A 17,668-nucleotide genomic window follows, 5' to 3' on the forward strand; every position below is an offset into this window, starting at 1 on the left:
TTCCCTTGTGCTTCACACTCTTCTGGATTTAATGAGCAGTTTAATGACATGGGACATCATGGAACAAAAGTTGTCATTTACAATCTATGGTTCAATGATGATGGAGATATGGAGCTTGATTTTGAATCTGATCCTGAGGTTAAACTTCATACCCTATTTGTTCAATTTTCTTCTGAAATGGCTTTAACACCTGTTCACAATTGAGGTGAATTTTGAATCTAATGTTAGGTTAATGGTTTTTGCCTTTTCGCTTTGTTTTTAGTTCTGTTTTACAGCTGCATCCACTGATGATCCTGTTGATTGTTGCAGGATATTCTAATTAGGGGTGGTCAGAGAAAAGTTAGGACAGCTAGCCGCCAATCTGCGACAATAGGTGAACAACACATTGCCAACCGACTCCATTATTCCCTTCGTGTAAGTTTCATGTTACTCAAGAATTTGATATGCCAGAGATTATCAAGAAAAAAATGGAAAGAAAATTAAAAACAAAAAAGATACCAGAAGACTTCCATTCCTGCTAAATCCTGATCGTGTTCAAACTTCACAGGTTTATTCATCAATCTTGTACCTGCGGATACCACAGGATTTCAGAATTACACTGCGTGGTCGAGTTGTTGTGCATCACATTATTGCTAGTGATCTAAAATTTCCTGAGTGCATCGTCTACAAACCTCAAATTGGTGGAAAGATGGAGGTTTGTATTACAGTGCCTTGTGCTTGATTTGTCACTCTGTTAGTTGCTATAGCCGAGGAAGATGTAAGCTTGTTGTTCAAATCTTTTGTTGATGTACTCCTAATTATTTTATATGAACAGCTGTTTTTTCCTTTAAAAATTTGACAGTATTTATGATTTGATTTTTTTTTTTTGGGTTTATGCCCTAATCCTTGCATGGATTGTAACTGTACAAGTCAATAATGCGAGAAATAGAAAAACATGTTTCTTTAAAAAGTGGTCCAGAATATAACGACATGCATATGGTTATGATTTTTTGAAGTGCCTCCTTTGTTACCCTATTTGAAATGAGAACCAATTTCTTAGTATTAGATAGCTGTTTGATTATGAAACATTTGTTGCATCTGTTGCATGTGGGCCATTCACTGCAAAAACCAAGTATTTTCTAATGGATCTGCATTTCTGACTAGCATGTTGATGGACTTTCTGAATAGGGTTTCATATTGACATTTGATTTGTATTAGATTGATATTTTATAGTTGAATTCTGCCTTTGTTATATTGGTGTCCTAATCTCTGTATGTCTGCACATGCACGTTCATTGTGCTCTATCTTTCTTCTCTGGATGTGTCTTTTGCTATTGTTATTCATTATGTGTTGCCTGCTGGTTTCACTGTTCAGACGTCAATCCTTACAACAATAGGGTTCGTGAAAGATGCTCCACTTGTGAATGTCCAAGGGTTCAATGTCTACCACAAGAACCGTCTTATATTGGTAATATTATTTTCCTTTCTACTTAGACGTCAGAATTCGCCAACAAAATTTATAACTCCTTAACTTGTTTCCTATAACCTCAATAATTTGGAACTGTTATGAAAAGCTGTATATATATATATATATATATATATATATATTGTATGAGTAGGTTTATTTACCTCTCTTGAGACAGATTGTTCTTTCATTTTCTTTGTCAGATTCAGAAGCTGTTAACATGATTTGATGAGAACATTGACTGATTGACATGAAGCCGAAATGGTTGTTTTTGTTGGCAAGGAATTTGATTTTTTTGACCAAGTTTATGTTAGAGTTTTTGTAGTAGGGGTACTTTAGGACCTAGTTTATTGACTAGTGTCCTAATATTGTAATTTCTCTTTTTTACCTTTTACCTTCCTAGGGAGGTGTATGTAATTCCTTTAATATTATTAGTGAAGTAATATAGGTGTGTTCACTGTGTTGGAGACAATACTCCAATACACAACATTGCACCATCTCTCTTCCTCTTCTTCTTCCCTTCATCTCCAACCTCCTACCTCCATTTGTTCCCTTGTTCCCTTGCACTCTTTAACTTCCAACTTAGTATTAGAGCTCTCTTTGTTGGTTTGAGAGTCGAGTCACCCTCTTATCCCTTTTCTTTCCTCTCTTTGGAACCCTAGGTTACAAAGGGGTTCCAAGGAAGGAACTATTATGTAAAAATGTTTGACGATCTCTTACAAGGAGCATGAATGAAGACCATGGAGAGACCCTGAAGTAGGATTTTAGTTGAAGAAATAGGGCTTGGAGCTCAAATCAAACCAACCCAGCTAGGCAGAAAGTTACCGCCAGCTTCTGGGTATTTTTTTCTTTCTCTTCTCCATCCGGTTGCTTTTGGAGTGCCCTAGGGTATGTTTGCACCCTCCCATGGTCTCGGTTCAGGTTTCTAAGAGTTGCTGCTCCACAACTCCTCTTTGTCTTGATTTTTAAGGTACCGCCAGACTCTGTTTTTTAGCTTGTGGTGTTTATAAAGGTGGTTTGTGATAATGTATGCTGTTTGTTCTTGGTGATTTGTGATGTATGAGCCCTTAATGTGGCTGTATGAGATCATTGTGCCTTGAAACATATGGTGGAGTTGGATATTGTTGAAGTATTTGCTTGGTTTGCTTCCTAGACTGCAATTACCAGTGTTTGCAAGTTTTTGGGGGTTGAGCAGTGTCTCCCCATTTCACTTCTGTTGTTACCTCCGCTTTATGAGTGTATTTCGTCATCCTTCTAGAAGCAGTGACACTACCGCACTGGTCTCAAGTTGATTCTACCCTTTGAAGGGTGTGCAGACATGGAGATTCATCAATTTGTTGCTTGTTTTCCCTGGCTGGAATTGTTTTCCTTGTATTGGTCTGTATATTTGGGTTGAGTGTGATCTCCCCATTTGGTTTAGATATTCTTTTCGAAGCGGGATTGCTTGGTGTTAGTGAGGAAAGTGGTTTGCGCTTCTCTAGTGGTTGTGTGATGAAGCTACACCTACAAGAATGTCGTGGTGTTGAATTTCTTTGAGCTGTTTGCCTTTTTTGGCTGCTGGACTATGTTCACCAGTGTTTGAAAATTTCCTTTTGGGTTGAGAATATACTCCCCATTTGACTTTGGGTATTACTCTCATCTTAGTGTGTACTCCCCATTGGATTTGGGTACACTATGTCAGCTATTGGAGGAAGAGGCCAGGTTCCACCCCAAGGAAATGACAGGGATAGGTGACCATTGTGGGAAGTCTGGATAGACGGGAGAGAGATGTAGGATACTTTATGGCTGTCCTCTTGGTATGCACGACAGCGGGAGAGGGGGAGCCAAAGTGTGCACCTTGATGCCTGAGGTTGCACCTATGGGATCTCCATATGGACTATAGACAGACACCACATCCATCACTTAGGATGATATTGCAACATTTTGCAGGGTTTTGTCATATCTGGACAGCTCTACTTCTATACCTGTAGTGCCAGATTCTTCAGCTTCCACTTTATAGGCCACTACATCTGGCCCTTCCACTACCTTTACGTTGGTCATTGACTCTGTGGCCACTGACCATATGACCGGCATATCTCAGTGTTATGACTTCTACTCTATCTATTTTGGTAAGAAAAAGGTTAGAGTTGTTGATGGTTCCCTTTCTTCTATTTCTTGTAAAGGTAGTGTCCGTGTCACTTCTTTTATCTCCCTTGACTTTGTTCTTCATGTTCCTCAGTTTCATACTAACCTTTTATCTGTGAGCAACTTAACCAAATCCTTGAATTGTTATGTTACTTTTTTTTCATCTCATTGTGTTTTTTAGGATTTGGTGACAAAGAGGGTAATTGGCAGAGGACGTGAGGAAAAGGGACTCTACCTTCTTGATCCAGGACCATCCCCCTACCTATTGCTCAGTGCTACGCATGTGGGCGTAGTGACAATAGTACCATTGACTCTGTGATGTTGTGGCATCAACGTTTAGGCCACCCTTCCTTTATTATTATGAGCCACATTTGTTTTCTTCCATTCCTTCTTCCCATGTATTTCAGTGTGAACCATGTCTATTTGCTAAACATTGTCGTTCTTCTTATCCTTACAATGGCAATAGATCCACCGTTCCCTTTCATATTGTACACATTGATGTTTGGGGACCCTCTCCTATTACTTCTTTACTTGGCTATTGCTACTTTGTTTCATTTGTTGATGACTATTCCCGCACTACTTGGACTATTCTGATGAAACATAAGAGTGATGTCTGTGATGCCTTTAAGAATTTTTATCAGATGATTCTTACTTAATTTGACATTCGAATCAAAATTGTTTGTTCTGATAAAGGGGGAGAGTACATGTTTGGTGGCCTCCAAATCTTCTTTACTGACAATGGCATTATCCATCAACTCGTGTATTGACACACCCCAACAAAATGGGATAGCTGAGAAGAAAAATCGCCATTTAGTGGTGGTCACTCGGAGTCTTCTCTTTGGCATGCATGTTCCTAAGATTTTTTGTCGGATGCTCTTCTTACTGGTTCCTTTCTTATCAACCGCATGCCTACAAAACTTTTTGATTCCAAATCTCCTCTGGAGACCTTCGTCTCTCCTGGCTTCTGCTTTCTCTCTTCCTCTAAAAGTCTTTGGATGTGTTTGTTATGTTCATGTGTTTTTTTTTTGGGTGAATAAAAATTTCATTACCAAAAGAGAGAAAAGAAGAGAAAACAAAGGCCTCAAAGAGAGAGCCAAGCCAGGCAGCCTAAGTGCTAGCTGGAGCAACCAAAGTTACATTAGAGAGACCCTAGGAATTAACAATGGTCCTGTTCCTAGGGGTGTCTATACAAGAAGAGTGGGGAAGAAAAGATAATGTTGCTTGAATTTCAAAGGAAATGGAATCCCAAATCTTTTGGAAAGGCCGAGAGTTGGAGGTCCATTTTCTCAAATTGCGCTCCATCCAAATATGACTGAGAGCAGCACTAAAAGCCATCTTCCCGACTGAGTCACAAAAGTCATATCGATCCAAAACCATTCTCTAGAGAAGGGGAGGATACGTCTTCGAGCAGGCCAGCATTTGAGGAGAACACCCTTCCAGATTGCAGCTGCAATAGGACATTCAAAGAAGAGATGATTCAGGTCTTCGTCGCTGTTCCAGTAGAGGCAGCAAGCACTAGGGACTAAGATCTGCTGGCTGCGAAGAAAAGCTTGAGTAGGGAGGCATCTGTTGAAGGCTCTCCAAGCCGTGAAGTAGTGCCTAGGAATGTGATGCTTGAACCAGAGAAGTCTATGCCAAGGAACCATAGGGCCTTTCAGACGAATAAAATTCCAAGCAGCCTTGGAAGAGAAGGAGCAAGAGCTGTTGGAGGACCAAGTAGCACAATCACCTCTTGAAGCAGCCCTTCTAGTGACCAAGTGGAGCTCATTCCAGATAGGTCATAGGAGTAAGGATAGGGGTTGATGTTGGGGGAGCCCAACCATTGTGGTCAAGAATATCCGCAACCAAAGAAAGCTTATGTAAGCCAGAGGAGTAAATGGATTTGGGGGTAACCCGATGAAGCAGAATACCCATAGGATGCCAGTTGTCAAGCCAGAGATAAGTAGACTGCCCGTCTCCAATGTTTGAGCGGATGACATGAAGGACTAAGTGACGGTTGGCAAGGATTTTCCTCCAAACCCAAGAACCATCAGACACAACGGAGGCAGTCCAGATAGAATCATGGCGAAGATAACCCGAATAGATCCAGTCAACCCAAATGCTCTTTCTTTTTGAGACTATTTTCCAGAGAAGCTTGATGATACCAGCTGAGTTCACTTCTGAAATACGGCAAATGCCCAACCCTCCTTCCTTTTTGGGAAGGCACACAACAGCCCAACTCAAGGGATGAAGAAACCTTGTGGAGTCAGAGCCCTTCCAAAGGAAGGAAGCCCTAAGAGCTTCCAAAGCCTTGATAGTAGAGAGAGGCAGCCCATAGATACCTGACCAATAAATATAAGAGGCTTCCAGAACTGATCTAATAAGGACCAACCTGCCAGCATAAGATAGAAGCTTGCTTTTCCATAGCTGAAGTCTCTTCCGGATCATGTCCAATAAGGGGGTGCAGTGATGGGCCGAAAGCCTAGCTGAGATCAAAGGAATCCCCAAGTATTTGACAGGCAGCTGACCTTCAATGAAGCCAGAGATGGCAAGGAAGGCTGCTTTGTCAGCATCAGTAACTTCAGCAAAGAAGATGAGAGATTTGGCGGGGTTGATGCGAAGACCCGAAAGTCTTTGAATTGCTGGAGACAAAGCAAAATAGTCTCTAATGAGATTTGTTATGTTCATGTTAACAAATCCTCTCAGACTAAACTTGACCCCAAGGCTCTCAAATGCCTTTTTCTTGGGTATTCTTCTAATACCAAAGGCTACAAGTGTTATCATCCTTCCTCCCGTCAGTGTCTCCTCTCCAAAGATGTCACCTTCCTTGAATCCGTACCCTTCTTTACTCCTCATACTAAGGCATGCTGGGCTCCAGTAGTGAAGAGGGAGGCCAGGCAGAGCGATGTAAATTGGTTATCTAAAACCAGCCGCAGGTGTCGGAATTCTTCCTTACACCAGCATAATGTTAGCGGATAATATCAAATCCGTTTGATGTATAGTTGGCAAGATTGCCTTGATTGATTCTGTTGTATATATGGGGTAGGACCGTTGTGTGATTGGTAGGTGTTTCCTTATTTAGGAGATTGATTGTGATCCTTGGGGCTGTAGGGATGATGGCTTGTATTATTTAATGGGTGGCTTTTCCATGGAATAGGACAGAGGGTGTGAGTTTCTTGGTGGATGTAGGTCATCTCTAAGACTGAACCACATTAAATCTGTGCATTAATCCTCTTGTTTGAGCTTGTTTTCATTTAAGGTTCTCTGAACTTATCATGGTATCACAGCCGATCTGCAATTCGTGATTTTTTTTTTCTCCAACCTTGTTCGGCTTCGTTTGACAATTTTGCTCGTTTCTCTTTTCGCTTCTTGCTGTGTTTTTTTCTCTTCTCATGGAGCACAAGGTTAACATCGTGCATGTCCGTTTCAATGGCTCGAATTATTTCCTGTGGGAATTCCAACTTCAAAATCACATTCAAGGGCAAGGTTTATGGGGTCTTGTTAATGGAACTGATCCCAAACCTGCGATCACCGAGGCCAACGACTACAAGGTTTGGCTGACTAACAATGCTAAAGTCATTTCTTGGCTTATCTACTCTGTTGAACCATCCATTGCTATCAACTTACGTCCATATGGTACTCCCAAGGAGATGTGGGATTATTCGGCATGTGTGTATAAGCAATCCAATGAGGCACGACGGTTCCATCTTGAACAGGCTCTTGCTGTTTTCGTTCAGGGTGGTAAAACTATTCAGGAGTACTAGTCTGATTTCATGAACATGTGGATGGAGTATTCCTCCATTGTTTACAGTGGGGTGTCATCGACCACTCTCTCGGCTATCCAAGCTATTCATGATGTTTCCCAATGAAATCAGTTTCTCATGAAACTCAGACCTGAGTTTGAATCTATTCGGGCCAGTCTTCTCAATCGTGTTCCGTCTCCTACACTTGATACTTGTCTTCAAGAACTTCTTCGGGAAGAGCAACGTCTTCGTTCTCACTCCCTACTTGATTCGCAACACTCTGAAGTGGCTCCTCCTGATGTTGCTTTCCTCACCACTCGAGATTCGTCGAAGTCTCAGAATAGAGATCTGAAAAAGGTTCAATGTTTTTCTTGTAAAGAATTCTGGCACTATGCGAATAAATGCCAGAAAATATGCCGTTATTGTAAGAAGCCCAATCACCATATCTCCGAGTGCCCAACTCGTCCTCCGCGAGGCCATCTCAAGGCCTATCAAGCTCTTACTTCTGAAACGTCTTCCACTGCTGTTACTCCTGTGACTCCTACGGCTTCATCTACCCCATCTCTTGATCAGGATGCAATTCAAAAGATGGTTCAGCAGTAATCTATTACTTCAACTTTTACTGCCATGGGGTTCACAGGTATTTCTCACTCTACACCTCATACTTGGATTTTAGATTCTGGAGCATCCAATCATATGACCTGGTCTTCATTCAATTTCATTAAGTGTAAACCATCGAAAAATTATCCGACTATTCACACGACCAATGGACATATTGTTCCGGCTTCAGGCATTGGGCATGTCTCTCTTACACCATCCATGGCTTTCCAAAATGTTTTATTGGTTCCATCCCTTTGGGCTAATTTAATTTCTATTGGCCAATTGGTAGATAATGATTGCAGTATATTATTTTCTCGTGATGGTTGTGTGATACAGGATCAGGGCACTAGGAAGCTGATCGGGAAGAGGCGTAAAAATGGTCGGCTGTTCACCTTGGACATTGCCATACCTCCTCCTATTTCTGCTTTTTCAACTTCTATTTCATCCAATAAGCAAACTTTGTGTAATCTCTGGTATCGTAGGTTGGGCCATCCCAATGTTAAAAAATTGTTTTTCATGTTAAACTCGGAATCCTTTTCGAATCATGTTTGGTTGACATCTCAAGATGCTACTTATTCTTGTTCTAGCTGTTTGATGGGCAAAAGCAAGGTTTTACCTTTTCCATTGCATACTTCAAAATCTAGTGCAATCTTTGATCTTGTGCATACTGATGTTTGGGGTATGGCCTTGGTTATTTCTCGACAGGGCTATAAGTATTTTCTTATATTTGTCGATGATTATAGCCGCTTTACATGGGTGTATTTTCTTCTGGCTAAAGCTGAGGTTTTTTCCAAGGTTGTTCAATTTCTTGTTATGAGTGAGACCCAGTTTGGTACTAAATTAAAAACCCTTCGCTCTGATTCAAGGGGGGGGGGATATATGTTTTGCCCTTTTCAATCTCAGTTGCGTGACAAGGGTATTATTCCCCAACGCTCTTGCCCTGACACTCCTCAACAAAATGGAGTTGTCGAGCGGAAAAACTGTCATATTCTTGAGACAGTTCGCACCTTGTTCCTGGAATCCACCGTGCCTCTTGGCTTTTGGCCTGAAACCATTCAGATGGTGGTATACCTCATTAATCGACATGTCTTTGCACCTATAGCCAAGGACACTCCTTATTTCCGGCTATACAAATCTCCTCCTCAGTATGATACCCTTCGGACCTTTGGTTGCCTTTGTTATGACCATCTTCCTTCCCATGAGCGTACTAAATTCATGGCTCAATCCTCCGCTTGTGCTTTTTTGGGCTATGCTCCTGAACAAAAGGGGTTTCTTTGTTTTGATCGCAAGATTAATCGCATACGGGTTTCTCGCAATGTTATTTTTGTTGACAATACTTTATTTTCCCACCTTTCATCCACCTGCTTCTATGTCCTCAATTCTTCCCATTTTTTCCTCTACACCGCCCCCTAGTGATCATGCATCTCTGGTCCCAGCCCTAGCCCCACCAACACTGCTGCCTCCTAATCCTCCTTTGGATGCGCCCGACGTTGAACAAGTTGTTCCCCCTGCGGCTGACCCACTTCGTCGCTCCACCCACATTATACGAAAACCTGATCGTCTCATTACTTCATTATTTGCCACTTTGGATACTGTTACTGTGCCTAACTCTGATTCGCAGGCCATAAAGCATGAGTGTTGGCGGAAGGCTATGCATGATGAGCTTCAGTCTCTTCAAGAGAATAACACCTGGACTTTGCTTTCCTTTTCTTTTGGGTGTTAAACCAATTGGGTGTAAGTGGGTCTTCTTGGTTAAGTTGAAGTCCAATGGTTCTTTGGAGCGCTATAAAGCGCGCCTTGTTGCTTTGAGAAACCATCAAGAATATGGCATCGATTATGATGAGACTTTTGCCCCGGTTGCTAAGATGACTATTGGCCGTCTATTACTGGCATTAGAGTTGTCTCGTCAGTGGAAGATACATCAAATGGATGTCAAAAACGCATTCTTACACGGGGATCTCAAAGAAACAGTTTACATGTGCCCTCCCCTAAAGGCTTTGATGATAATTTCAATTCGGTGTGTCGCCTGAATCGGTCTCTTTATGGACTCAAGCAAGCACCACGGGCGTGGTTTGAAAAGTTCCGTCGTACTCTTACTTAAGCTGGGTATTCACAGAGTCAATATGATCACTTGGTTTTTCTTCGGCAGTCCTCCACTGGGCTCACTCTTCTTCTTGTATATGTTGATGATATTCTAATATCTGGTGATGATATACATGGAGTTTCCACTCTCCAACAAATTCTATGCAATTCCTTCCACATGAAGGATTTGGGGGGGGGGGGGGTGACATATTTTCTTGGTCTAGAGGTTCATAAGTCCACACAAGGGCTATTCATCAATCAACAAAAATATGCTCATGATCTGATTGCTCTTGGCTGTATGGATTCTACCCGTGTTGTTTCTACTCCTCTTGAAGTGAATGTTAAGTATAGGAAAGATGATGGGGATCCTGTTTCTGTCCCTACACTCAATCGGCGTCTGGTGGGCAGCCTAATTTACCTCACAATGACCCGCCCCGGTATTGCGCATGTGGTCAATATTGTTAGTCAATTCATGACGGACCCTAGGCAGTCCCATTTGAATGTGGTTTTTCAGATACTTCGCTATCTACGGGGTACTGCTGATCGTGGTCTCTATTATTCCGCTGACTCATCCCTTGATCTTTGGGCATATGCGGTTGCGGATTGGGCCGGGTGTCCCAATACTCGTCGCTCCACCACAGGCTGGTGTGTGTTTTTCGGGTCCTCTTTGATATCCCGGCGATGTAAGAAACAAGACCGTGTATTCAAATCCTCCACTGAAGCTGCATATCGAATAATGTCTTTGTCTTGTTCTGAAATTCAATGGTTACGTGGTTTGCTCTCGGAAATGGGGTTTGCTCAAACCACCCCAACTGCTTTGTATGCCGACAATACTAGTGCCATTCAGATTGCAACCAATCCTGTATTTCATGGACGTACGAATCACATCGAGGTTGCTTGTCATGCAATTCGGGACGAAGTTCAACGTGGCACTCTTCGTTTACCTCACATATCCTCTTCTTTACAGTTGGCGGATTTTTTTACCAAGCCTTTGACTCAAGCTCGTCATGAATTCTTGGTAGGCAAATTGCTGCTTTATGATACTCCCAGATCAATTTGAGGGGGGTGTTAGCAGACAATATCAAATCCGTTTGATGTATAGTTGGCAAGATTGCCTTGATTGATTCTGTTGTTTATATAGGGTAGGACCGTTGTGTGATTGGTAGGTGTTTCCTTATTTAGGAGATTGATTGCGATCCTTGGGGCTGAAGGGATGATAGCTTGTATTATTTAATGGGTGGCTTTTCCATGGAATAAGACAGAGGGTGTGAGTTTCTTGGTGGATGTAGGTCATCTTTAAGACCGAACCACATTAAATCTGTGCATTAATCCTCTTATTTGAGCTGTTCTCATTTAAGGTTCTCTGAACTTATCACATGAGTAGCCATCAGGTAGGTGTAGGGTAATCCCTACACCAGAAGTTAAAATCGTGGGCTGAAGTTATGATTTTAATTTGTTATTTTTTTTAATCAGTCTTCTATTGAATTGTAATTCTAATTGGGATTCCTAGTGCAAGTTTGAATCCTAGTTGGAAGTCCTAGTTAGTATTCATAGTTCAGTTATGAATCCTAAACTCCTAATTAAGTTTTGAGTCATAGTTAGAGTTTGAATTTTGTCCAGACATAAGGCTATATATATGTAAGAGCTCTTAAGAGCCCCTCAAAAATTGAATGAATGAAGATTTGCTTTGCAAACAGCAGTGTCCTGAGACAGGCTGTGAGGGTGGGATACCCAGGCTGGGATAACCTTCATTGCTTCTCTCTCCATTGATCTGCATTCAAGCTTCAAGTTATTACAATTCTGCTCTGGCCGATAGTTTGAAGATTCAACTTTCTACTGGGATTTCTGCTATTGTATTCAACATCGGTTCAATCAGCAAGTACAACACCCCAACCCCCAAACCCTTCTTCTAATCCTCTAAACCTAACCCTAACATTCCCCCATTTCTGAACTTCATTCCCATACCCTAAACCCTGTCCTGCCCAAACCACTCATCAAAAGCCCATCTTTCCAGTTTCAATCTTTCCCCCACACCATAAGGGAAACTCGATTCTGGTTCTAGCCCTAGGTGACCACTTTAAACCCTAGATTCTCCTACATTCCATTTTCCCAAAACCCAGAAACCCATACCCTAATTTAATATTCATCTTTGTTTACATACCCAACCTCCATAAAACATCTCAGGACCTTCACTGGCGGACTTTCCCTTACCAACTTAACCTAACCCTACCATCAAACCCTAGATCCCATCCAACCCAAACCCTAATTTCAGAATTTCATCTATTTTAACCTAGCCGATTCCTCAAACCCTTAGCAGATGCTGAATATTGGTTCTAGTTGGTATTCCAGCCTTCTAGGATTACATTACAGAGTAATCCAAAGGGGGATAGAGCTGAAGTCAACCTTGTGGAGTTGCAGGTAAGGATCCTGCTGGCAAATGAAGATAGGCTTAGTACTAACAAGCCAGGGAGCCCCATTAAGAGAGCACGAGCTTTGGAATCATTAGAGAACTTGAAGATGAACACTCCATTTTCCAGAAGGCATGCATCCATAGATCCTTGAGGTTTCCATTGCTTGGTTAGTGATGACTTGACAATATTGAAAGAGGATCTAGAGCATAGGAAATGGCCGACAAGGCAAGATTTCCGATTGCTGATTTCCGGAGAGAGAAGGTTTTTAGGGTAGAGAGCAAACTTAGAGCTGCCATGGGTGGATGGCTTGACAAAGTGAAGAGGGAGGAGATGATGAAGAGAGGAGAGAGGACCAAGGTTTTGGTTAGGCAAGGACAGGGGAGAGATGGGAGGCCGGCGAGCGGGGGAGGAGCTACTCATCTCATCATCATGAATGCAAAAAAAAAAAAATCCTGGCTAATATGCTTCAGCTTGTTGTCCCTTAGTTAGCCCAAACTAATCAGCTTTCATTTCTGGCAGAAGTATTGCTGATAATATCCTTAGTTCCTAAATTGTTTGAGGTTTTGATCGCAAATCTCATTCCCTTGCAGCTCTTATGAAAATTTACATCCACAAAGCATTTGACTCCCTGCGATGGGATTTAATTTGTGTTGTCTTGCCCCAAATGTCCTTTCCCCCTGCCTTTGTTCGATGAGTTCTCTCTTAATTAGCTGGTCCACCATTTGCCTCCCCAAATCTGAAGGAGGTCTGGCCTCCGCAGAATCCATGATTATAACATTGGGGTATTCTCAAGCTAATTTGGAAAATATATACTAGGCATGAATCTATTTGGGTAAATTAGGTCTACTCCTACCACCTAAAAAATTATTCCATCTGGACTGCCCCCAAACCCGCAGACCCCTTTTGGGTCTGGCGTAAAATCCTTCTCCGCCCCCTAGCCCTTAGTGCCACCTCCTTTGTAATTGCTGATGGAACCTCTGTCTCCCTCTGGCTTGATCCCTTGCATTCCCTAGGAGTCCTTTACAATCTCTTAGGTGCCCGATTAGTCTACACATCTGGTATCCCCGAATCTGCCCCGCTCTCCATAATCATCTCCCACAGTACTTGGTCCCCCCCCCTCCCCTTCACCCCAGTCTCACCCAAGCCTGGGCCTCCCTCCCCCCATCCCTCTCATTTAGATAAGGTTACTTGGCTTCCCTCGACTAATGGGCTCTTTAGCTCCAGATTTACATGGTATTTTGTTAGTACCCGAGCCGCCTCTGTCCCTTGGCACAACCTAGTTGGGTTCAAAGGCCATATCCCGCCGTAGCTTTAATGTCTGGAGAACCCTTAACCTATGCCTCCCTACTCAATCATTTCTCCTCCATCGCCACATTCCTGTGCCCCACTCTTGTATTCTTTTTTGGAATGGTATAGAGGATATCGATCACCTTTTCTTTTCCTGCGCCTTTGCCTCCTTGGAAAAAAGCCCTAGATTCCATTTGGCTCCATTGTAAGAGATCTCTACCCTTCGCTCGGGAATGGCTTTGGTTGGTTATGATTTTTTTTGGCATTTTTATCTGTGATACAACAGGCAAGCTAGTGTTTGGGGCTGCTATCTCTCACATTTGGATGCAGCGGAATCTTAGAAGATGGACCGCTAACTCCTGTTCTATTGACTTGATTTGGAAAGCCATCTTTTTCGATGTCAGCTCTAGTTTTCTTGTGCTCCCCCATGGCACCCGCTCAGATTCTGCAAGGAACAAACATATTGTTGTATCATGGGGTTTAGATGTATCTCTTTTTCAGTCTCTGGTCCGCTCTCCTAGGGCTTGAGGCTTGTATAGCTCCCCACCCCCCCTTATTTCCTTGTGTATTCCTCCCTCTCCCCTGGGGTTTTGGTTATGAAATTTTTATTCACAAAAAAAAAGTCATTTTTTGTTTTGTGAAGTTTCGGTCAAAATGATACAATGCTTTATAATAAAAGCATGGTTTCGCACGAAATGGGTTGAAATGTCGACCCATTTCATGCATTTTGTCTGGTTTTGCTATAGAAGGCATTTCTTACCTTGTTTTTGAGATTTCTTGGCCAAATCACTGCTGTACAAGGTTGGAAGTTGGAACAAATGCCTGGGCAAAGTGGTGATTTGCTGCATTGTTGGAAGACTTGTGAAAGATTCAAAATTTGGAGGTATATCACTTTGTCTAAACTATTTTTTTCACAAAAAATAGGATAAATACTTGGTGGTTGGCATTCAATTTTGTATATGTTACACACCATAGCCTAATCTATGACTTCACGGAGTCGGAATTCATTTTCTGTTCTTAATATATTTTTAAAAGTTTGTGAAAATAAGTGATTTTCTTGCAACAAAATTGTGAAAAATAGGGTTACATGATTTTTGAAATGGTTTACAATTTGATATCTATTCAATCCTGATGCATATTTAAGTTGTTTTACTTGAATTATATGTGGTCTAGTGCTAAACATTGTGTGGAAAAGGCCATATTATAGAATGTATACAACGTACACTACCAACCTAGGTTTCGAATCCTCCTTCCTGAAATAGTGGGGAGCTGCCGGTGCTGTCTTCACCTACCTGCTGTCCAGCGGCATCTTCGTCTTTCGATTCTCGGAAGAGTCTGACAAGATTAGAGCTTAGGAGGGTGGCCCTTGGCAAATCGGCAAGAAGCCAATCTTCCTTAGGCAATGGGATCATCGCTCCTCCCTCTGCAGAATCAACCTGAAGACCATCCCCATTTGGGTCACCCTGCCTGGTCTTCCCCTTCACTATTGGTGCCCCTCTAGCCTTAGCATCGTCGAATCGACCAGCGGAACCCCTCTCTTCTCCGACGAACGCACCAAGAGAATGGTTAGACTCTCGTTTGCCAGAATGTGCATTGAAATCAACGCTGACGACTCTCCTCCGGATTTCGTCACCATCTTGGAAAAAGGTCACTCCTTCTCTCAGAGAATCGTCTACGAGTGGCTTCCCCACCACTGCTCTCACTGTAAGCTCTTCGACCACCCCTCCAAGCAATGCTGCCCTGCTCCTGGTGACTCAAAAGCTGCATCAAACCCTGCTGATGACTCCACCTTGGTCGAGGTAACTGCTAGTGCCGAGAAGACAGCGCTCGATCAAGCCGTTGGTGTTGCTGAAGCTGAAGCGATGAGGACCGTCGAAGCTACGGCTGACGCTTCTGATGCTGTCGTTCTCGTCTCTGCCGCTGCTTCATCTGTTGAACAGTCTGAGGTGGATCCCTCTTCAACCCCTCCTATGGCAAACCATCCAGATGCCTCTCGCCCCCTCCTGTGACCGGAGAAAGAAGCGCAATCGACACCGGAATATTTCGCAAGATCCTGCCGAGGTTACGACAGCCGGAGAGACACTCGATGCCTACCCTGCCTGCAGAACTGCAGATGCTGATCACAACAGGTTCACAGTGCTGCAGTACCTCGGACCCGATGCAGATGGTGATGTCTCTTTCTCGACTGCTCCTCCTGAGCCTTGGTCGACCCCTGGAGATGAATTGCAGGCTTCCCCTGCTGAGCTTCCTGCTGCTACCCTTTTGCCTTCGCCCATCAACCTTTCCCCTTTCGACAAACTAAGCCAAAAACCTTTCGTTGTAAGTACCTCCTATCGTCCCCCTTCAAGCTTTCAACCCAACCTGCCATTGCGTTCTACGAGGTCTCCCCTAGTCAAACACCTTTCCACGTGTCCACATACCCCCTCCTTTGTCCCATCCTCCTCATACTCAACTTCACACCCTTTACCCACCTTACCCACCTTACCCGACCAGACCCGAAACCACTCCCATGCTATACCCACCTTACCCGACCCGACCTTAAACCCATCCCATGCTTTACCCCTTAGTTCACTTTTTACCCTCCAAACCAAATCCTCAACCGGGTCCAACCTTTTAGAACCTTTTACTGATGCCCCCTTTCCCTACCCCTCGGTTTACCCCTCCTTGAATCCTGCACCATCATCCCCTATTGTTTGTTTCCCCCCCTTGAGAGTACCGTATGCGGGCCTGCAGCGTCCCTTCGGGTTCCCGTGTTAGTTCCACCACGGGTTGGCTGCCTCCTCCTCCCCTTTGCTTATGATCCCTTGGACCATTTGGAATGTCCGCGGGCTTAATGCCCCGACCAAGCAAGCTAAAATCCGTTCCCATCTCAAATCCTCAAAATCTCCCCTTTGCTGCCTTCTCGAAACCAAGGTTCTTGAGCCCAATTCTTCTCGTATAGCCACCTCCATGGCTCCCTCCTGGTCCTTTCTTTCCAACTACAACCACTCCCCCAACGGCCGCATTTGGATTTTGTGGCACCCCTCCAAATTTCATCTCTTGGTCATCTCCTCCTCCCCCCAATTCCTTCACCTTAACATCTCCGATCACCTTGACAATCACCTCTTCTTATTCACCTTGGTCTATACCTTCAACCGCCACCCGGATCGGCTTCCCTTATGGGACGACATCCGTACCCTTTCTTCTTCTGTTGGCTCCTCCCCTTGGGGCATTGGAGGAGACTTCAATGTCGTCAGATACAGTCATGAAAAGCTGGGTGGTTCCCCAATTGACCATCATGTCGTTGCTGCCTTCAATTCTTGTCTCGAGGACTCTGGGCTTAACGACCTCAGATGGTCGGGTACCGACATTTCTTGGCACAACAAGCGCTCTAGTCTTGACAGAGTTGCCTGCAAGCTTGACCGAGTCCTCGTAAATGATTCCTGGCTCTCCTCCCTTCCTTCCTCTTATGCCTCTTTTGACCTCCCGGGTCTTTCTGACCACTTCGCCATCTCTCTTTTTGTCCTCCCTTTCCTTTCCTTTGGCCCTAAGCCCTTCAATTTTTTTGACATGTGGACCTCCAACCAAGAGTTTCCCCCTGTTGTTCAAGCTGTTTGGGACATTCCTGTCCAATCCTTCTCCTCCCCCCTCCTTGCCTTCTCTCTAAAGCTCAAGAATGTCAAACTGGCCCTCAAGTCCTGGAACTCCTCCGCTTTTGGTAACATTTCCTCCCGTGTCTCCTCTTGTCGTGACACCCTCTCCTCCATCCAATCCCGTCTTTTGTCTGACCCCTTCAGGAGGAAGAGGCCCTTGTTGCTTCTGAGCTGTCTTCTGCGCTCTCCCAAGAAGAAAGCTTCCTTAAACAAAAATCCCACATCAAGTAGCTCGAGCTTGGTGACTCTAACACCGCCTTCTTTCATCGCTCCCTTAAAGCCTGCTCCAATTCCAACTCCATCCTCTCTCTTACCTCCTTCGATGGCTCGACTCTCTCCTCTGTGGATGCCATCAAATCTGAAGCCG

The 17,668-nt window shown here is 43.6% G+C and overlaps 1 protein-coding gene across 15 annotated transcripts in view; it reads left to right on the forward strand.

Moving 5' to 3' along the window:
- LOC122671765 (protein MICRORCHIDIA 6) overlaps positions 1 to 17,668 on the forward strand; it is a 77,644-nt gene that overhangs the window by 24,046 nt on the left and 35,930 nt on the right. For all 15 annotated transcript variants that reach the window (XR_006334381.1, XR_006334383.1, XR_006334382.1 and 12 more), the window contains 4 exons: positions 40 to 138; positions 310 to 414; positions 548 to 694; positions 1,354 to 1,446. Coding sequence is in view for 6 of the 15 variants with exons in the window: in XM_043869187.1 (XP_043725122.1) it covers positions 40 to 138; positions 310 to 414; positions 548 to 694; positions 1,354 to 1,446 (444 nt within the window). In the remaining 9 variants the exon portion in view is untranslated. The remainder of the gene's footprint in view (positions 1 to 39; positions 139 to 309; positions 415 to 547; positions 695 to 1,353; positions 1,447 to 17,668) is intronic.

This window comes from Telopea speciosissima, chromosome 8 (genome assembly GCF_018873765.1).
Source record: "Telopea speciosissima isolate NSW1024214 ecotype Mountain lineage chromosome 8, Tspe_v1, whole genome shotgun sequence".
Taxonomy (NCBI): Eukaryota; Viridiplantae; Streptophyta; class Magnoliopsida; order Proteales; family Proteaceae; genus Telopea; species Telopea speciosissima.